General features: G+C 36.5%; 2 protein-coding genes across 3 annotated transcripts; one reads left to right on the top strand and one right to left on the bottom strand.

The window, feature by feature from the left end:
• The first annotated feature begins 997 nt into the window (after window positions 1-997).
• Window positions 998-11,834, top strand: LOC106073846 (cation-dependent mannose-6-phosphate receptor-like). Its single transcript, XM_013234503.2, has 7 exons — window positions 998-1,791; window positions 2,387-2,474; window positions 7,320-7,438; window positions 8,244-8,328; window positions 9,309-9,403; window positions 10,212-10,338; window positions 10,819-11,834. Exons 1-7 carry the CDS (start codon window positions 1,625-1,627, stop codon window positions 10,885-10,887), a joined length of 750 nt encoding a protein of 249 aa, XP_013089957.2. The 5' UTR covers window positions 998-1,624; the 3' UTR covers window positions 10,888-11,834.
• On the bottom strand, window positions 11,649-22,435 carry LOC106073835 (uncharacterized). 2 transcript variants are annotated; one of them, XM_013234493.2, is made up of 7 exons: window positions 21,850-22,430; window positions 21,192-21,279; window positions 19,486-19,595; window positions 17,460-17,544; window positions 15,739-15,845; window positions 14,403-14,529; window positions 11,649-11,833 (listed from the first exon to the last, which is right to left on the bottom strand). In XM_013234493.2, the coding sequence occupies exons 1-7, from the start codon at window positions 22,032-22,034 to the stop codon at window positions 11,768-11,770; spliced, it is 768 nt and encodes a 255-aa protein (XP_013089947.2). In that variant the 5' UTR covers window positions 22,035-22,430; the 3' UTR covers window positions 11,649-11,767. The 2 variants fall into 2 exon arrangements, with proteins under 2 accessions (XP_013089947.2, XP_055883250.1); XM_056027275.1 differs by lacking the exons at window positions 11,649-11,833; window positions 14,403-14,529 and adding an exon at window positions 14,697-14,917 and having other exon boundaries at window positions 21,850-22,435.

Here is a 22,435-nt window from a genome sequence, read left to right on the forward strand (position 1 = left end):
GGTTGGGGTAAAAGACAGAAAGAGTCTTTAAAAATATATAAATTTGAGGTGACTATAGCCAAACTATAGGGTAAATGGAGTCAATGAAAATACTGGCCTATATAATAAGAGGTAAGGTGTTAAATTTCGTGTAAAATAATGTGTGACTCAAAAAGACCAGTTTGTGCAGCACACAACTTTGATAAAACGCAAACTCCTTTCTTGTCCATGTTTCTTATTTAATTCTACATTTTGAGGTATTTTTTTTAACCGTAACAATTAATGTTTTATTAGTGGCCCCCGAAAGGGGAATAGACTTAGACGCTATTAGTTTTGTGTGGTCTGTTCGTCCGTCCGTCCGTCCAGTTTAGATCTCGTAAACTAGAAAAGATATTGAAAATCTGACATCATGACCTTTCAAAGTTCTGATGCCCCTGCTATTTTTTTCACACAAACTGTCTCTGTAACCATGTTATCATTTCGTTGATTGATCGCCTTCAATAGGTCGATAACAAATAGTTCTGTAGTAGAACAGTTTAATCACGTACACAATATGGCCAGGTCCGCAGGTCGGTTACACATACAGAGATACCAGATCAGCCTAACTAGCACACGTCATGTATTGGCCATAGCAGTGTTAAAAGAGAGACTTGGGACTCATTTCTATGCACATGACGTGCTCAGAGTCTCGGCTATGAAAATAGCTTCAGACAACACAATCAACAAATATTCGCATGCAGCTTTTTGATGTCTAAATGTTATGATAAATGACCGACTGATTGAGCAGAGATTTTCAATTATTAAACTTGCCGCCGATTGAAATTTTCTATACAATACCACAAAAAAACAAAAACATATGTACATTCTGTAACGTGTAGACCCACACCATGCAATATATAAAACAATAGATCAATACAGAAGAAACTGGACCAGACAATGCATCCCTTTGTTGATCGACTTCGCGACGCTAATAATCTTTATATAAGATAACATGATAAGAAAAAACACACTTTCGAATGACTTTTTAAAAACTTCAATACTAGATACTGAGATCTGGTGGTGTAGTTTATTTCCTCAGTGTTATCTTAATTAGATGTTCGATGTATATATTTCATTGATCTGAGATATTTAATGATTAGATATTTCATATTGTTCTTTTAATATTGCCTGCCGGGTGACCAGTGACTTCACATTGCCTACCAAGTGACCAGTGACTTCACATAGCCTGCGGAGTGGCCAGTGACTTCGCATTGCCTGACTAGTGGCCAGTGACTTCACATTGCTTGACTAGTGACCAGTGACTTCAAATTGCCTGCCGGGTGACCAGTGACTTCACGTTGCCTGACGAGTGGCTAGTGACTTCACATTGCCTGACGAGTGACCAGTGACTAAACATTGCCTGACTAGTGACCAGTGACTTCACATTGCCTGCCTAGCGACCAGTGACTTCACGTTGCCTGACGAGTGGCTAGTGACTTCACATTGCCTGCCTAGTGACCAGTGACTTCACGTTGCCTGACGAGTGGCTAGTGACTCACATTGCCTGACGAGTGGCCAGTGACTTCACATTGCATGCCGATTGGCCAGTGACTTCACATTGCCTGCTGAGTGACCAGTGATCTCAGGTTTCCTTGTTCTTTTCATTATGCTTTTCAAGTCCAGGTTCCACCTAGTTTTGTGTGTGTTGGTCGGTGGGGCTTATGGAGTTGACCCGCGTCAGTGCAATAAGATTGACTCTTGCAGCTGCAAGTTTGCTGACAACGGGGCTGTGGTCAACCTCCGGCCGCTGGCCAAATCTAACGGTGCATCATTGTAAGTTAAAACATTTTTAAAGTTAAATACATGTATTCATTCATGAGGTGCTATCTTTTTGATTCCTAGACATTTCCGAAAGTTTTGTGAAGAGTGTGAGACAATGTATTTTTTTTAAAGAACTAAGTTTCTAATGGACTGATTCTGTCTACCAACTATTCGGGGAATTTTTTATTTTTAATCACAGTCTATGCTTCTTTCTAAAAAGTTCTGTTCCCAACCATTCCGCGAGTTTGTGTGTTTAACTCAAAATTACACAGACGTAACTTTTCTAAAGCTTCATTTGAAATGACATAGTTGGAAACATTAAATTTGAAAATATATATTTTATTAAATCGAATAAGTGTTTTTACTAAACGTTTATGCTGTACCGATATTCACTAAATAGCTTTAAAACGCTTACATTTTTGTTGACTCAGTTTCTCCGTGTTTTAAGATGATTTCCTCTGAACTCATAAGAGAGCTGAGAAGATGACAGAAGAGAAGAAATGAAAGATAGTCTGCGAATTTTATTCTTTCACTTTTTTAATGAATGCAAGAGATTGTAAAGTAAATCTATTCCACTAAGATTTGGTTTTGATTCTGTTAATTTCAGATTTAAAGACATCTATGCTAAAGATGGATACTACTATTCTTATAACCCCTGTGTTCCTTTCGATGAGGAAGAGTGCCATTCAGCTTCGGTAAAAAAAATTGTTTAAAAATTTAAGTCCTTAAATAACCAAAGATTACAAAGTATAGTGTACTGATGTATATTATCTTAAAAATCGTTGAGAAATCTTGGCCATTTAAATTGTATTGCTATAGTGGTATAGATGCAGGGACAAGCATTTTAATTATGGCTTCAAAATTATAAAGAAGATGTACAGATGTGACGATACGAAACTTGCATACTAACTTTCATTTGAGTTTTTCCCAGCTAACCGTGAGAAACTTTTATTTTTAACTTTTACATTATTTTCTTGTCCACCCTTAACTAACTTCTTTTAGGATTTATCTCCCCTTTCTCACGGGACGTAGCGCGATTTAAAACATAAACTACCTTCACTAGGGCTAAGTTTTAATTATTGGCCCTGGACGGGTGACCAACAGGGCAAAAGACTCTGCACCCGCGCTACCCACAGCGACTTACTAACTTCACACCTTCCCTCCTCCCCCCACCCCCCGCAGGATACGCACCGCTCTAAGAATAGCGTTGCACTCGGGCTGGACAGATACATATTCGCTTAAGTCCCTACTCTCACGGTACAGGCCATAAATCGGACATGACGCCTGACATGTTCAGTACATAGATACATGTGAGAAAATCACCTAGCTTTCTTCCCCACCCGTTAAACAAAAAGTCCCATCTATATATAGAGAGGGACTAGGGCATTCTAAGTTGGGCCCGCTAGAATTCATACAGTCTCCTCTGTTAGGAAGTTTATTTGTGAGGTTTCATTAGGGACAAACGGGTGAGTGTAAACATTTTACTATACTTATTTTATCTTATAGGAATGTGTGAGTACACATTAGTACACAACCATGTTCCCCGTCATTACATTATGACTCTATTATGTACGTACATTGTACTATTTTATGTCGATGCTATATCTTCATATAGTATTATTAATGCCGCTATGGTTGTCTACCTTTGAAACCATAGTTATTGTATTTGATTTGTTATGTTTCAACCATTCCTGTATCTTAGTGATTGATGTAAACTATTGTAAACAATAACCTTTCGTAAATCTAAGTACTGTCTAAGAACCACAGTGCTCTAAACTTACAGAGAGCATGGGAAAGTAATTATTTCACATTCCTATTATATATCCCTCATACATATCATTATGTATCACACCCTTGTGAACTTATAGTTCCTTGGATGAGTTTAATTTTGATCGATTATATCAAACCCTTATCATTGTATATCGATCCCTAGTATTTTATTTTTTTCTTATCCTTTAATATACTATGCTCATTCCCCATTTTACTATAACTGATTACTTATCGGCGTAATCACAGTCAACTGATCACTGGCGGATCCAGGGGGGGGGCGGTAGGGGCGATCGCCCCCCCCCCCCCCCACTCGGCCGACCCCCCCCCCCCGAAGGGGGGGGCGGACGAATTTTAGTATAGAAGTCACACAATTTGTATACGAATTTATTACTTATGTTAATAATATATACTAATTATTTATATTTCAAACTATTTTTAGATTATTTCGCCCCCCCCCTCTAGTATGTTGGCCGATTAGGTGGGGTCGGGAGGGGGCGATAGCATCAATCCGCCCCCCCCAACCATAAACTTTTGAGTGGGGGGGGCGGTCCAATTTATTTGTAGAAATCACAGCTTGCCAAAAGAATCAATTAAATATCTATATGATTAAAACTTGTTATTGATATTTTAACCGATCTTTATATTATGTCGTTCCCCTGTTGTCCGATTGGTGTGTGTGTGTGGGGGGGGGGGCGATTGCATGTACTGCCCTCCCCGCTCTAGCCCTCTGAGTGGGGGGGGGGGTCATATTTTTATGGAGGAATCATAGTTTGTGAACAAAAATAGTTGAATTTCTATATAATTGATATGTGATACCATTTGTATATTATGTCGCACCACACTCTAATCTCAAATTTTATGATTAGTAAATATAAAAGGAAAAAGGTGGGAGGGGCGATACATGCCATCTCCTTTCCCTCCTCGGACAAAGCAATAATTTTTCTTTTTGTATTATAGTTAAGAAATTACAAAATGTAAAAAAAAAATCAGACACTAATATAATTTATATATGCTATAAATTAAATTTCTTTTATCGAGTGGCCCCACCCTTATTCTTTAATGCCAAATGCAATCATTAGCAGAAATTATAAAAAGGAGCGAGGATAAATCGTTTTCATTCTACCGCCCCTCCCATTTCCAGACAGAGTTTATGTAATTTCACATGAATTTATCATAATTATTTTAAGAAAGACTGCTTTGGAAAAGTTAGAATTCAAACAAAAATTTTCAGTATAAGAGTCACGATTGAGATGAGTAGCCTTTTTTTCCAACCTCTACTCAATCTAATATTTTTCTAGTTAAATTTGGGACTATAACTCACAATTTATGCTTGAATTTTATTGAAAATTATTTATTGCATTTTTTTTCGGCGGCGATCCTCAAAGCCTTAATCTAAATATGTGGGGTATCTGATCTTTTCAAGGAACAAATCGGTTTTATTTGCAATGTATTAAGGGCGTATACATTCAAATTAGAATATTTTTCAAGTACAATATTATTCAAAAGGTCCTTTTTTAATAGGATGAATAATGAGCTTTAGGTAAGGAGAATGTGTTTCTTCAGCGAAGAATGCAAGAAAACGCTTTTAGCGTCGGGGCTTCGCCCCGAAAATCACTGATGAATAGTGAGTGAGCTGTAGTTGTCAGGAGCAGGCGTTTCTGCAGTGAAAAATGCAAGAAAACGCTTTTTGGCGTCGGGGCTTCGCCCCGAATTCCACTGTTTGATAAAGAGCTGTAGATGTCAGGAGAATGCGTTTATTCAGTGAAGAATGCATGAAAACGCTTTATGCGTCGGGGCTACGCCCCGAAACTCACTGATGAATAGTGAGCTGTAGATGTCAGGAGCAGGCGTTTCTGCAGTGAAAAATGCAAGAAAACGCTTTTGGCGTCGGGGCTTCGCCCCAAATTCCACTGATGGATAAAGAGGATGTCAGGAGAATGCGTTTCTGCAGTGAAAAATGCAAGAAAACGCTTTTTGGCGTTGGGGCTTCGCCCCGAATTCCACTGTTTGATAAAGAGCTGTAGATGTCAGATGCAGGCGTTTCTGCAGTGAAAAATGCAAGAAAACGCTTTTTGGATTCGGGGCTTTGCCCCGAACTCCACTGATGGATAAAGAGCTGTAGATGTCAGGAGAATGCGTTTATTCAGTGAAGAATGCATGAAAACGCTTTATGCGTCGGGGCTACGCCCCGAAACTCACTGATGAATAGTGAGCTGTAGAGTCAGGAGCAGGCGTTTCTGCAGTGAAAAATGCAAGAAAACGCTTTTGGCGTCGGATTCCACTGATGGATAAAGAGCTGTAGATGTCAGGAGAATGCGTTTCTGCAGTGAAAAATGCATGAAAATACTGAGAAATACTGCTTATTTATTCTTATATATATATATATATATATATATATATATATATATATATATATATATATATATGTGCTGTACGCACGTTTATGTATAGGGTTAGGGTTTACTGGGCGTTAGGGTTAGGGTTTGGAAAAAAATCGCCCCCCCCCCCACTCCAAAGTTCTGGATCCGCTAGTGCAACTGATGAATATTGACTAGTATCATCCTACATTATATGACAATGCATTTATTGTGGTTGTCTTCCTTATATTTTGTTTGTTATTGAGTTATATTACGCGTGCTTTAAGATTTAAGATTTTATACATAATTGTCTTAAAAGTCTTATTGGGATTTATACCAATGCCTGCATCTGATTGATTGTAAGGCTTATGGGAGTCCCTGCTCAATGCCTTTAGGAGTTTCCTAATTATATGAAATATCCCCAGTCTGGTTGCTACACCCGTTTGCTGTACCCGATTGCTGTACCCGATTGCTATACCTGGTTGCTGTACCTGACTGCTGTATCTGGAACATATTGCTGTAACTTGTACCTACCTCTGTAAGATCTCCACTCAAAGCTAGAAACCACAGCTGAGAGGTCCACCCCACTACTACTTAATCTGCAGCACCAACCCTCTCTACTGCTAAACAGGCAGCGGCCTCACCCTAGAGCCAGCTTGCCTACAGCATAGAGAACATCCCGAGCCGACGTCCTAAGACAGAGCCGGATGACTCATCCTTCTGAGTGCCAGTCCTACTACCGCCAGAAGACGACCCACGGGCTAGCAGCTAAGAATATAAGTAGTCAGACATAGGGACACTCTTCCATTCACGCCTAAAGTAGCAATCCATGATGAGCAATTTTGTTAGATATTAACACCTTCATTTCACTTCTCGATTATATTGATTTTATTATTTATCTATTGTAAACTTTAGACCATTAAATCATTTTATTTTATGCATTTAATTCACTGGTCTGTTCTAACTGTAATTTGCAGTGTGCCTGTTCAAAATCTTGTATATGTGAGCGGGATAAATTAATAAAATTTCCCCTAGACTTAAACAAACAAGCCAAAAATTAACTAATTCAACATCTCGTCACAAAAGAAAGGGTACGCCTTCTTAGACATGAAGCCAAGTGTTTAATATTTATCTAGTGTGAGGTTTCTTGTCAACTCAATTGATCTGCTTCTGGTATTACAGACAGACATCTAAAATACCTCTACAGCTGTCCTAAAGCATCATAGAACTTTGTACATAGAATTTATTTTATTTGTCTAAATAATTTCCTAACGTCGAGTAGAAAGTCAGAATTAACAGATCCTTACTATTGCTGACGTGCACATATAAAGCTGAAAAAAAAAGATTGAAACTTCATAGTATCTAATCATTTGTAACAGTTGAATGCTGTTAATTTGTTTCTCTCTGTCTCAGATGTGCAAACGTTTGTCCACGAATTCTTCAGTCTCACTTGTCGCAGATCAAAACAATGTGAACTTTGGGCCCAATGAGAATGGAGTCCAATTGACTTATCTCCCGAGTGGACTGGGCAAGTAGGTGGTTGTTGTTGTTGTTTCGGTCATCATTTGAATGAGTTAATTTTGTACAAAGCTTATATCAACTCACTCTATCTGTCTGTCTGGTAAAAGGTTTGTACACGTTACTTCTCCATCACCCAATCAAGCTGAAAGTTTTACATAATTATTTCTGGTAACTGACAAAACAAGAATTAATTTAAAAAAAACAATTAGTCAATTAACTATTGGTAATTCATATTTTTGTTTGGAATCAAAGAAAGTCAAGGTAAGTTAATTGTACTTGACAAATGTGGTGGTAGAAGATGAATTCATTCCATTGAGCCCACGTAAGTTGTACAACTTTTAGAAAAATGTATTTAATTTTTTAAGTTTTTAGAGTTCAAAGTATAAATGATAAATACGGATAGGTCCCTGTATCATCTATTAGAAGTTGACATTAAACCGGTGACTCCATACTGTATCCTTAATATTTGTTTTTATTAATTTATCTTGACCACGAATCTATATTAAATGGGTTCTAACGTTCACTAACAAACTCATCTAGCTTTTACATAAAAGCGTGACACAATATCTGATAACACCAACTACTCCCAAGCAATTTGACTTGGCAGACTTTAAGTCAATAATTAACATGCATGACTAGATTGACCAAGGGAAACGCGTAGGAGGTAATCATCTTCTTTTTTGAAGCAACATCTTTATTTTATAAGATAATAAGATAAGCGACTTTTTTTGCCAGACGTAAATTGAAGGCAAATGATTTAATTATGAAAATATTTCTTTTTCCCCTTTACAAACTATTCCGTTGTTCTATTCACAGTATCGTGACTGTTAGCTTCAAGTGTGTCCAAAACTCAAAGCCTCTATTTATACCTTACGGCTTCGACAATGTCACAAAACAGTATGTAAGTTGATATATCAATAGTACAGCAAACAAAGTCAATACCGTTGAATATATTAAATCAAACAAAGTCAATACCATTGAATATATTAAATCAAACGTTTGTAAAAATAGAATGAAAATTGTTATTGACATCAAAATCATCATTCTAAGGTTCACAAGTTGTATTCTATTCATTGCGAGGTATTGTAGCATTTCTTCGCATTTTGTTGTGGGATTCGTGTCTGAGAGACATAAACCACTTAGCTACCTATCAAATGGGCTCCAGTTTGAAAAGGACTCGACGCTTGCTGAGGCCTAAAGGCAGCTCTCCCAGATACCCCCTCCCCCACCAGTCCACAAAAGAGATTTGACCATAGCGCACTGAGCTAGCTATATCATGAAAGATGCGCTATACAGCAGCAAGTTAAAAATAAAACGAATGTAGACTTACTAAGTCTGGGGGAGACGATGTAAGCTAAACCTGTTTCTATGACCAATAATTAAGAATGGCGTCATGCACTAAGATCAACTGCCATAAATTTCCCACAACATATGTACTCACCTGGTTTCGATTCGACACTCCTCGGTACAGAATAGAAGCGATTTACCACTTACATAATGTGACTACGCAAACTGTTTTTTTTTATTATGGTAGTGTTTGTCTAGCAACATACTTTTAGGCAGACAAAAAACATTAATTTATATAAAAAAGTAATTGAATTCTTCAATTAAGTTTATAGAGCACAACATACAAAATGAAACATTTTTAATGTGTGAGGAGAGAGAAGTTTTTTTTTTTAAATAAATAAAACGGTAAACCAATTAGATTTAAAAGTTTATTTACCAAAATAAAAGTAATATGAAAGATACTCTAATGAAGCTTTTTTTTCAACATAAGCTTTATAAACAACTATAATGTATTTTTTAATTAATATTAAGCTCAGAACTTCGACATGTTTGGTTTATTCTAATATTTTTTTATATTTACATTGTTTATTTTAGAATTTTGAAGTGGAAACAATGTGTGCCTGTGATAACGCTTGCCATACTGCCCCGGAAACTGGAGGAATCAGCACCGGATCTATCTTACTGATCATGTACGTATAGCGTTCAGTATCTTATTGGCTAAATTACAGACTCTCATTTCAAACCAAGAGATAGCATGCTAAAAGTATTCATGTTTTAAACTTTCCACTAGGGCACTAGGGAAGAATATATCCTAGCATATGTGCCTTTATATTTGTGTCTCCTGAGTATTTTATTAGGTTGTGTTTTTCGTATTTTTAGGTTTTTGTTTAATGTTTTGTATATTACTGCTGCTTCACCTTTTAGTCTTTAAGTTTAATAATGTTAATAATAATGTTGATAATAATGTTAATGTGTTACTGTAGTTAAACGTGAATTTTCATTTGTGATGAATGGTATTCGCACGGCTAATGACGCTAGTGAGGAGGAGACTAGGTCCAACTATAACTAAGATCCTCCTGGTACTTAATCAGAACAGTTCTTTCTTTCTTTACGGTTATGTACTGCATTTTCTTTGTGTGTAAATTATTATTTAGTCACGTGACAGCATTATGAAGCTTTGCTGGATTTTTTTTTTGACATATAAAAGAGAAGAAAAGTTGACCATTTTCTTTTTTTAGTTTTTAAGGGTACTATTTGAGGCCAACAAATTAATCAGTTAGAATGTTGCCATATTTGCAGATAATTTACTAAAAATCAAATTCCTTTATTCCAAAGAAAAAGTTGTTCCTAGTGCTTCAATAGTTTCTGTTTTTGATTTTGTTCACTAAACTGTCTTACAATTAATCAATAAAGAATTTCTTTGACTCTACTTATTCGGGAGTAGAATTACAATGGGAATAAAAAGATGACATTAATTGTTTATTGCAATTGTTTCAGATTTTTTGTTATGATCTTTTTGTATCTGACGATTGGCGCCATCAATGGAAAGATCAATGGACAATCTTCAGGATTACAAGTGTTGCCTCATTATGAATTCTGGGTAGGATTTCCAGGTCTGGTTAAGGTAAGATCTTAAACTTGTTACACAGATGTTACTCTAAAGTAGTGTATGTTTCGTGGAAAGGATGCAACCTAAATGTAAGGTGTCATACGCATAATGCGAGTTTTCTTTGACTACTTAATAGAGCAACAAGAAATACGATTACTATTCAAGTAGTGAAGTCTAATGGTAAATTGTGCTAATAGATTACTATTAAAGTAGTGAAGTCTAATGGTAAATTGTGCTAATAGATTGAAGTGCGCTGCTTATGAGCTGTAGAATATAGTGGTATGGGTTTTTGACTGAAATGTACTTATTGCCAGAACTAGCTATGGCGTAGACATCTGTTTATTCCACTCTTATTTTTAAAAAAGGTTTCTGCCTTTGTTAAATCCGTACTACCAATTTTTTTTGTCTTTTCCAATAAAAAAAAATGTGTAAGTTTGCCTATACCACACCATAGAGAATACGAGCCAGATAAATGCCAGTTTTTAATTTCCCCAGGATGGTTGCCTGTTTGCTGTCAGATGTGTATGCTGCTCTACAGGTGTTACTTCCTATGATAAAGTGTAAACTATAGAGTCAGTGAAACAATAAATATTTTGAAAGGCAAACTGTCTCACAGATTTCATGTTTGTTTCATTGTTTCACTATGATCTTTAGACTTGAGGGGAAAAAAGGTAGAATTGGTTTCATTGACTCAATGTATTCACACTTTATAGAGTGAGTCAACACACACAAACACACACAAGCAAAGAGACACATGCACACACGTATAGAGATTCTGTGACCTCATATCTCTAAGCATCGAAACTTTGGTTCAAAATGAGGCAAAACTGACGTACTTTTTTTTTCTTGTACTATATACTAAAGTAAAGTTCCCCATTCAGAACTTACGGTTTATGGGGCATATGATGTACAGGTAATCTGTTTCTGTGACCTACGTTAATGAGGGTGGCATGTGGCCAGTACAACAATAACAACCTTTACCTTTACCAAACTAATTTTACGTACCTAGTAGAGCTGGACGGACTCAGAGGCACTCTAAAGATCCCGAAATTAAAAACCCCAGTCTTCAACTGGATTCAAACCCAGGAGCCATAGGTTTGAAAGATAGGGCGCTTTACCTTTCAGCCACTTCGCCTCCCTACTATATACTGGACTGCGCAAAAATGTTAAGCCCCACTCCCTTTCAATAATCAAAACAAATCAGCTACACAAGTGAATAAACACATACACAAAACATATAAAATTGAGATGCACATAAGACCTACATGTTTCAAAAGATAAATTTGCAGTCCACATTGCTACAATAAGCTACTTAACATAAGACATTTTATGAGTATTTTTGTATATTTGGCTGTAACATGAACATATATAAAATACAAACATAAATCAGCTGGTTTACAGTTAGTCATTAGTTTGGTCCTTCTTGTTTTGTGAACTTGGAGACTCATTTTGCTTCATACTGACTGTTACCTCGTTGGCATATCAAAGCAGAGAACCATTTGAAACCTTCCTGTGATAAAAATAAAACCTATACAACAATAATACAACAATAATAATACTAATATTTTACCTAAGGAGACAGATGTAATAAGTAACATGTTAAAACTGACTTCAAATTTGAATTTCATTCTTATGAATTGATAGTATTTGATAGGTATTAGAAATAAAACAAATAATAATTTACTATTAAGTTTAAAATTATTGTTTCACGAGTACAATTTTGTTCCTATGGGACGCAATAAAACATTAAAAGAGATAACAAATATTGATAATATTCTGTTGATATTGCCATATACATTGTAATTTTGTTCCTAATACCACACTAACAGTCATGGTTTAGAATAAAATGACTTAAATGTTTCACTTTTTCCTCTTCCTAATTGTGATTTGTTATTTTTAAGTGCAGCAGATACTTATTGTTATGTCTAACAAATAATTCCATTATTTAAAGTCTAGATAAGTAGGTGTATCTTAAGCTAGATATATAATTCTCTTCATGGCTCAAGAGTTTGGACAAGAAATAAAGGAAAGATCACTCTTTTATTTCTGTAAGTCGGACTAGAGTTACCCTACGAAAAAAAAATGAGGGGGGAGAACAAGTAGTATTCACCGTCACAAAATAGCAGGGCCGGACTTGTGACCAAGAAGTCATGGAAAGATCAATCTTTTTATTTTTACCCCACGTAGTTTTAGCGGCGAAAAAAAAAAGAGGGGGGGGGGCAGGAGAACAAGTAATCTACTCTGTGTTCTTCCGTCACTAAATAGCAGGGCCGGACTCAAGCGCTGTGGGCCCTATGCAAAACGGATTTCGTGGGACAAGTTTGGGTAAGGATACGGATAATAAGTGAAATTTAAGAGTTTGTATTAGAAAATAAATTCGTCTTTGCATTTTATTCGTTCTTTACTACGTACAGAATTGTGAGCCTCGAGTGTAGCGAAGTCATACAGTATAGCTTAAAAATGTTATTTCCTATATAGATCACGCTCAATAGCAAGAATTACCAAAAGTTTCAATCTATCTACGAGAATTTTCGTCCTCAAGTAATAATTCATTAGTTTGAGGTGCGAGAAGCTTCTTTCACCAGAAACACAACTAATAGGACTAATTGATGATTTTTCAAAAGGTTTAGATAATAGTGAACAAATAGATGCTATCTTACTAGATTTTTCTAAGGCTTTTGACAAAGTTCACCACCATAGTTTGCTTAAAAAATTAAGATATTTTGGCATTAATGGTCCACTGCATCAGTGGATTAAAGACTTTCTGATAGGGAGAGAACAAACTGTAATAATAAATGGCTCTAAATCAACACCGATAACAGTAAACTCAGGTGTACCTCAAGGAACAGTCTTGGGTCCACTACTATTTTTAATTTACATAAATGATTTACCAAATTGCATTACTTCAGGAACAAAAGTCAGATTATTTGCAGACGATTGCATAATATATAGAACAATAAAAACAACACAAGACACAGATATTTTACAAAGAGAATTAGATGAATTACAGAAATGGGAATCAAATTGGAGCATGTCTTTCCACCCAGAAAAATGTCAGTTGTTAAGAGTAACAAAAAAACTAAAACAAATTAATTCCACTTATCTTATTCATGGCAAACCAGTAACACAGACTAAAAACGCAAAATACCTAGGTGTTATAATAAATGAAAAACTGTCATGGAATCCACATATTGATGAAACTACAAAAAAATCAAACAAAGCATTAGGATTTATTAAAAGAAATTTCTATAAATCAAATAAGAACATAAAACTAAAATGTTATTTAACCTTGGTTAGGCCAATAATAGAATATGCATCCTCTGTTTGGGACCCCTCAACTCAAGAAAACATTAAGAAACTAGAACAGACACAAAATAGAGCAGTGCGATTCATAACAAACGAATATTCACATTTGACTAGAGTAACACCTTTAGCAAAATCACTAAATTTAGAAAGCCTTCAGGACAGAAGGCTCAAAAGTAAAGTAGCAATAATACATAAAACACTGAACCATAATCTTCAAATACAAAAACAAAATTTAATAAAATACTCTGAAAGACACAAAGATAAAGGCACATTCCTCGTCCCATATGCTAGGACAAATTTGTACAAATACTCCTTCTTCCCTAGTGCTATTAAAGCATGGAATGGGTTGCCTGAGCTAGCCAGAAAAACCAGTGACTTGGCAGAATTTAAGTCATTGGTTAATATGCATGACTAAATGCATGACGCGTAGGACGTAATCATCTTCTTTTTTGAAGTAACGTCTGTATTATATAAGAAGATAAGATTACACAATTACTGGTAATGCTTAATGCCGTTTGTATTTATCGCGCATTGCATTGGTCTAATGCCGGCCCTGCAAAATAACGACTTGTAATCTATATTTTAAATCAAAATATTGAAGATGTTTACATTTTGATATCTAAATAAATTACTAATTAATTTAAAAAAAACAACTAAAATAGGAAATTACCGTTGCACTTGGATTAACAAATCATTATGCAAACTCAAATATCTATTTTAAAAAAATCCATATACACTAAGAAATGAATTTTTTTTTTAAAGGAAAAACTAACCAAAATAAGTCCGGGCACAAGAGACCAAAAATTGTAGTTGGGTAACATTTCTTTACCAACTTTCTGATCTCTATGGTAATTGAATGCTGCACCGCCAACCACGTAAACAATCAAAGTGACGAAAAAACTAAAAAACAAAAAAATAAAAGTTAAAGAAAGTGAATTCCCCAAACTCGTAGATGACAAAACAAAAGTAACTGTTAGTATAGTTAACATGTATGTTCAATCAACAAGAACTTCTAAAGTTAACATCTTTTTATCCCCTTTTCCAGTTTAGGTATAATTATATATGTCTGTGATCTCTCGAGTTCTCCATTGGTTTCTGTCTCTATGTCTACGTTTCATGTCAAGTCTGTAGTCCTCATTACTGCCCAAAGTTTAATGCACTGGTCGTGTGGTATGTGCTTTGTCCGTCATGATGGGTTCGAGTTTGATCCCTGCCCGCTTCCCTGCCTTGTCATCCTGCAGGAGGCTTGAGTAAAGAAGTAATAATCTTCCATGCTAAATGTCTGAAACTGACAAACAAACAAATACACGTCCTATTCACAGACTTATATATTTCTGTCTATGGTCCTATCTTACTAATTTTATATATTTGAACAGAAAAGTTCTTAATGATTATGCTTAGACCATGCTAAGACCATGGCTAAGAATAAGATATTGTCTTTCATTCACGAAGATCAAGAGGAGAATGCACTACTTTACATGACTAAGAAGACCTAAGGGTAATCTACATGTTCTCTCTCCCCAATTACAGACACAGCCGTTGCCAGCAGTAACAGAGGTGCCCCCTGTAAGCGCTATAAAGATCAACTCAGTCGCCATTTCACCCTCAATGGCATAGAGGAAAATAGCTGGTAGCAGATGGGGAGCTCTCCCAAAGGCTGCGAGACAAACATTTGAGACTCAAAGAAGAGTCATTATTGAAGACAGGAGCAGAAGACGGAAAGAAAACTTAAATAGACCGCCAGTGGACAACAGCTTTGTCTCCAAGAAATGCGGGAAAATATGCATGTCGCAACTGGGTTTGCGTAGTCATGTGAAACACTGCACTTATATTTCATCTTCGGAATCGACGACATTGCCATTAAACATAGCGATTACATCGATTAACCGTGAATAATATTAATAATAAAATGATCACATATATTTTCAATGTGGCGTGCTTTGTGGATATAATTAATTGATCTGCGTTAGCTTAAAATGAAATAATTTCTAGTCAACTTAATAAGACTGTGTGTGTATGTGTTTAAACAATTTAGCATTTCTTGTCGAATGCTGTTTTGATCACTTTGCTTAATGTTGTCATTTTTTTAAAAACTTTCTATCAACTTACATAATTAACAAAATGGACCCAGTAGACAGACCTCCGTTCTCATCAGGTCTGGGATCGACACGTTTGCAGACGTTTGGGCATGCGCAATTGGTGAACATGTTGATAGACTGTCATAGTTTCAAAAATGTAAAAAGAATTAGTTAAAATAAACAAAAATGATTGTAAAAATTATAGAGAGATAAACGATAAATATAAATCATCATAAACTTGACTAAAGCTTATCATTGACTTGGCATAAATTTATAGACTTAACATAAATTATCATAAACTTGACTAAAGCTTATCATTGACTTGGCATAAATTTATAGACTTAACATAAATTATCATAGACTCGACACAAGCTTATCATTGACATTGCTTAAACTTGATATAGACTTGACATACACTGATATAAACGTATCCTAGACTTGACTGTCAGACACTGGCGGATCCAGGGGGGGGGCGGTAGGGGCGATCGCGAGTGGGGGGGGGGGCGGACTAATTTTAGTATAGAATTCAGACAATTTGTATACGAATTCATTACTTATGTTAATAATATATACTAATTATTTATATTTTAATATATTTTTAGATTATTTCGCCCCCCCCCTCTAGTATGTTGGCCGATTTGGTGGGGTCGGGAGGGGGCGATGGTATCAATCCCGCCCCCCCCCCTAAACTTTTGAGTGGGGGGGGCGGTCCAATTTCTTTGTAGAAATCACAGCTTGCTAACAGAATCAATTAAATATCTATGTGATTAAAACTTGTTATTGATATTTTAACCGATCTTTGTATTATGTCTTTCCCTGTTTGCCAATGTATCCCTACTGCCCTTCCCATCTAAACCTTTTGAGGGGGGGGGGCGGTCCTACTTTAATGGAGAAATCATAGTTTGTGAACCCAACTTGAAAACCTTATAGCGATGCCCCAGTTGTTTTGTTTTTCACCAAAGGTTGAGAAATGCTGCTTTTAAAAAAATTCTCATGTATATATATATATACGCACGTGTATGCATAGGGTTAGGGTTTACTTGGCATTAGGGTTAGGGTTTGGAAAAAAAATCGCCCCCCCCCCCACTCAAAAGTTCTGGATCCGCCAGTCGGACTTGACATATGGAGGCGCGGTGGCTGAGCGGTAAAGCGCTTGGCTTCCGAACCGGGGACGGGGTTCGAATTCTGGTGAAGACTGGGATTTTTTAGTTTCAGGATCTTCGGACGCCTCTGAGTCCACCCAGCTCTAATGGGCACCTCTGAGTCCACCCAGCTCTAATGGGCACCTCTGAGTCCACCCAGCTCTAATGGGCACCTCTGAGTCCACCCAGCTCTAATGGGCACCTCTGTGTCCACCCAGCTCTAATGGGCACCTCTGAGTCCACCCAGCTCTAATGGGCACCTCTGAGTCCACCCAGCTCTAATGGGCACCTCTGTGTCCACCCAGCTCTAATGGGCACCTCTGAGTCCACCCAGCTCTAATGGGCACCTCTGAGTCCACCCAGCTCTAATGGGCACCTCTGTGTCCACCCAGCTCTAATGGGCACCTCTGAGTCCACCCAGCTCTAATGGGCACCTCTGTGTCCACCCAGCTCTAATGGGCCCCTGACAGTAGTTGGGGAAAAGTAAAGGCGATTGGTCGTTGTGCAGCCACATGACATCTTTGTTAACCGTAGGCCACAGAAACAGATGACCTTTACATCATCTGCCTTATAGACTACTTTCTTTTTTTTAGACTTGACATACACTTACCAAAATGCCAGGGTTTAACTCGCCAACAACATCAATTCTCGGTTCAGTATAAGACTTGTCACACATCATCAACACCTCAGTCCGCCTGTATCAATAAACATATTAGCACATACGTTCACATTTCAGTTTCAGGCGTCAACTTTATTTTATAGAATACAGACGTTACTTCAAAAAAGAAGATGACTACGTCCTATACGTGTTCCTAGGTCAATCTAGTCATGCAATGGTTTAACTTCTGCTAAATCATTGGTTTAGCTGGCTGACTCAGGCAACACATTCCATGCCCTAATAGCACCAGGGAAGAAGTATGTGTACAAATTTGTCCTAGCATTTCGAACAAGGAATGTGCCTTAATGTTGACTTTAGAGCCTATCAAATGGCCTAAATCAGTGGTTATTAAACTTTTACATAGTCAAAAGTTGCCCACGGACCACTATGTGAAAAAGCTACATAAATGAGAACTATATAAATGACAAAAGTAAAAAAAAGAAATCTGTCGAAAGACTCTTTAATGAAATCATAACTTTTGTTTTAAATAAAAGTTTAAAAGGTTAATAAACTGAATTAGATTGATGAGATTTTCAAATTGTCCAGCTCAATGTTTGTAAGTAGCAACCGCAAACCTCCACAAACACATCGTTTCTTTTAGTTATGATGAGGTTCATGACGTCACTAAATCCACCTTCTACCAAAATAAGAAGACGGGAAAGCAGTCAAAGACTTCTGTACAATCAGAGGCCGGGCCCCGGGCGAGTGTTAAATGCGGGCCCGTGAGCCGTAAGCGTAGACTATATATAGGGATACCGTAAACATAACGCTTACAGACTCGTCCGACTCTAATGCTGCAGGCCTTATTATAGTTACAAAAAATAGTTCCTTATGTAAGTAATGTGCTTTAAATAACATCTTAATAATATACACACTGCATTTTAATTGTTCTGCAAGATTTCAGTAAGATTTTGCTTATATGATTTTGTCCCTATTTATCTAATATTGATTTAGCGGTCTTTAATTAACGTAACTAATGATTCCGAAATATTTTGCATGAAAAATCAACCAACTGGATAATAATATTTTCTGAGGGATTCCCTCAGGCGCGGGGCCTGAAGCGGTTGCACCACTCGCCACCCCAAAATGCCGCCTCTGTTTACAGTAATAAAAAAATGCAGGATATGAAATTGAAATCTGTTTTTTGTAACCACTATACATTATACTCTTGTTCAAAACTATGATTACGTTTCTCGTTTTTAGATATTTTAATAAGCTGCTCTAGTATAGGTATGGATTCAGTTGCGATGGGGATCTTTTGTCCACGCGCAAAAGGGCTCAACACCCAGTGAAAAATGTCTTCAAATCTTTGGTTTAGGTCGTCACAGAATAGCTGTTAATTGGCATATCAAACTGTAGTGTGGGTTGAAAGGATTAATACTCCAGTTACCAGAACGAATAAACTGGTTATCGACGAAAAAGTTATCTTAATTGCATACAGTTTTCATCTTTCTGAGGTCCCCTTACGGTCGTCTCTCGGACCCCCGATCATCCGTTGGGGGTCCGCGGAACACACTTTTGCGAACCATTGTTCAAAAAAAGGCTACATTATAAGAAGAAGTTTATGATATCCTAGCAAACAGTAAAAATATGAACTTTGTAAAACTTAATTTTCCTTATTTTCTTTTTAATTTACAAGTTTCAGAGTTGACTTCCTTCTGTAACTTTATGGACCGACGATCAGCAACTTGCCCAGCTCCTTAGTCACGACTGGTCCTCCTCAATCATCATGAATTTTTTTTTTTAGTAGATAGGCATTTAAACATTTGACACGTTTCCGCCATTTCATGAATCATTATCGCTAAACATAATGCCCCCAGGAGATTTAAGCTAAAATCACTACCGCTAAACATAATGCCCCCAATAGATTTTGTTTCAATTCTTGCAAATAAATTTGTCTTCGTGTACACTCTGTTGATCTACTTAGTTATCATAACCTATTTTAAACATTCAATTCAGCCTCTTTCTTCTGACTTACCTGTTTTCGCTAGTTGTGTAGGTGGCCATAGGATAGTAGCCAGTGTAGGACCACGTGACACCAGCTTGACTCCCCATTGTTACATAATCGCTTCCAACTTTTTTACAGATCTGGAAATATTTTTTTTCAAGTCATAAAGCGGAACCTTTGGTGGGGGATGGGAGAAAATCCTCCCGGGCCCCCACTGCAGGGAACTAAACAAATGAGTTGAAAGGTAAATTCTAGGGAAAGGACAAAAAAAAAAATAAAAAGTAAAAAAAAAACATTTTTTAAAGACGAAGCTTATATAGATTGAAATTGCATCAATTATTTTGAATCAATCATGTTATTAATTATTACTATCAGTAGATCTAGACTAACAATAATAAATGCGATTGGAAATATTTTTTATTGTTTTTAGTTAATGCAACTTTCATGCTTCTAGGAAGCTCAGTGAGCTATGGTCCAATTACTTTTGTGGACCTCTGAGGAAGGTGGGTTTTGGAAGAAGGTTTCCATGCTGCCTTTTCAAAAACAATTTATAGAAAAGTTGCTCGAGTCGAGCATCCACGATGGAAGGCCGACATATTAGCCACTGAGCTATCCAAGTACTAATAAATGTAGAAGGTATAAATGTACTCTGCGTATAGAAAATTCTAGTTTGGTGATATAGACCCAGACTTGGAAACATTAAAAGATAGTAGTCTAGACTAGAACATTGGATCTAATTAAAGATATAGTTTGATAATATGTTTTAACTAATTATATACGTATGTATAAATTGTCACAAAATAATTCTAGCAGTCTAGCCATGGTCTAGCTAATGATTTCAACATATTTTCCTGAACGACTTTTTAAATAGTTAACTCGATATTGAATACACGGGGAAATTCCCCCTGGTGTATTTTAACCAAATAATTCGAAGAGGATTATATTTTGAAAAATTATAACTAGAGTTGTCCCCGTGTGGCCAACGAGCTAGTAATTCTTTTCTCAGCAATAAACATCAAATGTTAAATTTTTATAGGAAAATCGTTAGAGCCGTTTTTAATATCCTTGCCCAGGTTCTATGGAGGTGTGACTTGAATGATAATAATAAGTCGTGTCTTCGAGTTCGAAGATGAATGAACAGTTCAACATTACCAGTTTCCTCGTGCCTTCCTTCCCATGGATAGCGGTTAGAAACTAAAACAAATTTGAGAACCGTCAGTGAAAATGTTTGGGCAATTGGCAATAAACTGGATGATTTAGAAACATTTTAAAAGAAACGAAATGTATTTAATCAATAAGTAATTGTGGCTCTTAAGAGATTCTTGTATCTTGAATCTTTTGTCGATCTGATGTATAATGTACATACGTATTGTTAAGCTAGGTAATTTTTTTAAAAAGCGATTAATTTTATTTTTTTTAAGCACTGCAAAATTTTACGATAAAGTAATCTAGTTGGCAACAGACATTTTTTTTAAAAATATAGCCTCGTTGATAATGTTTATTTTGCTTTTTTAAAAATATTTTACAATCTTCCCCGCTTATAAGCGTTTTTTTTTAAGACTTCATAATATCGCTCCTACATTTCCCCTCATTGCTTTCTTTTTTCCTTTTCTCCCTACACTATAATTCAATGCCATAAATATTCATAGGACTTGCTTCACATTTCTTTGAACAAACTATTGTACTAGTAAAACTCCAACTATTGGGTTATAAACATACAAAAAGACGTTACCTACAGCAGAATCTTGACAGCTCCCTAGAGATACAGCAAAACATGGATTGTACGAATAGATACTTCTGTCATAAGAGTATTCATCTTTGAACCTGGAATAATAGTGTAGATTTCAAACATGGTAGCAGTGCTAGTATATTAAACACCGGTTCTATGTTGGTGTACAGTCATGCTATACAATGCAGTGGCGTAGCTAGGAATTTGCCATTATTTGGGGGCCCGTGGGGGGCTTGACCTCTTTAGGGGCCCCTGCATTTCACGTAATATTTAATGTAAAAAAACACTAATTTTGGGGCCCCTCAAGTCGTGGCGCGGAGAGATTTTCAAATTGCCCCCCTCCCTTCCCCCACCCTAGCTACGCCTCTGATAACTCTTTGATACATTTGAACAATTATACAATAGCGTGGCACAAAATTAATACATAAAATGAAACATTAGAATATTTGTGTGCGTATGTGTTTGCGTGTGTGTGTGTTTTAAAGCTCCTACTGTACATTATACAAAATTATTTAAACAAAAAAATTGAGTAAAATTGTACAATATTTGAAAAACAAAAAAGATCTACTTATGCTGAGTTTTTTTAGTTTCTTCAGTTTTTTAATTTGATATTTTATTTTTTTAAATGGGCACGACTTATCTTTGACTATTAGCTGCCCGCTCACCTTGGCTGTCCATTTTGAAGGCCAACGCTGCTGATGTCCACCGTACCGGAACCATCACTGTAAGTACACCGACAGGGCCCGTCTCCGTCACAAGACAGTGCGTGCGCTGTCAGGACACACATCGCCAGCAAAACATTCACAATAACAACTCCACCCCAACGAAAAAGTGCTTTCAATGTCTTCATGATCTTCCCTCTCCAAGTCACACGGAGTGTTGAGTGCCAACAGAACACTTCTAGTTTATTTCATTGGACCTACTGTCCAACACGATGCCCTTTCCACTAGCTACATAACAAATGTGTCCTATTTTTACACCATGAACATATTATATGACATATTTTATAAATATTTAGACCTTAATGTTGAAGCTTTAAACGATTTAACACTATATACATAGAGACAATACGAATGGCTTCTTCTTTTCTTTCCACATCAAATGTATCAACACAAACACATTGATCTCAAGCTTTATTTCGGGAGTGATGATGATATTTAACGCTATAGCACATTTGATTACATATATCTACACAGGAGCTGATAGAACTTTAATGCTAAGCCTAGTATCACAATGCTATCCGTGTTTAAA

This window comes from Biomphalaria glabrata, chromosome 1, assembly GCF_947242115.1.
Source record: "Biomphalaria glabrata chromosome 1, xgBioGlab47.1, whole genome shotgun sequence".
In the NCBI taxonomy this organism is placed as follows: domain Eukaryota; kingdom Metazoa; phylum Mollusca; class Gastropoda; family Planorbidae; genus Biomphalaria; species Biomphalaria glabrata.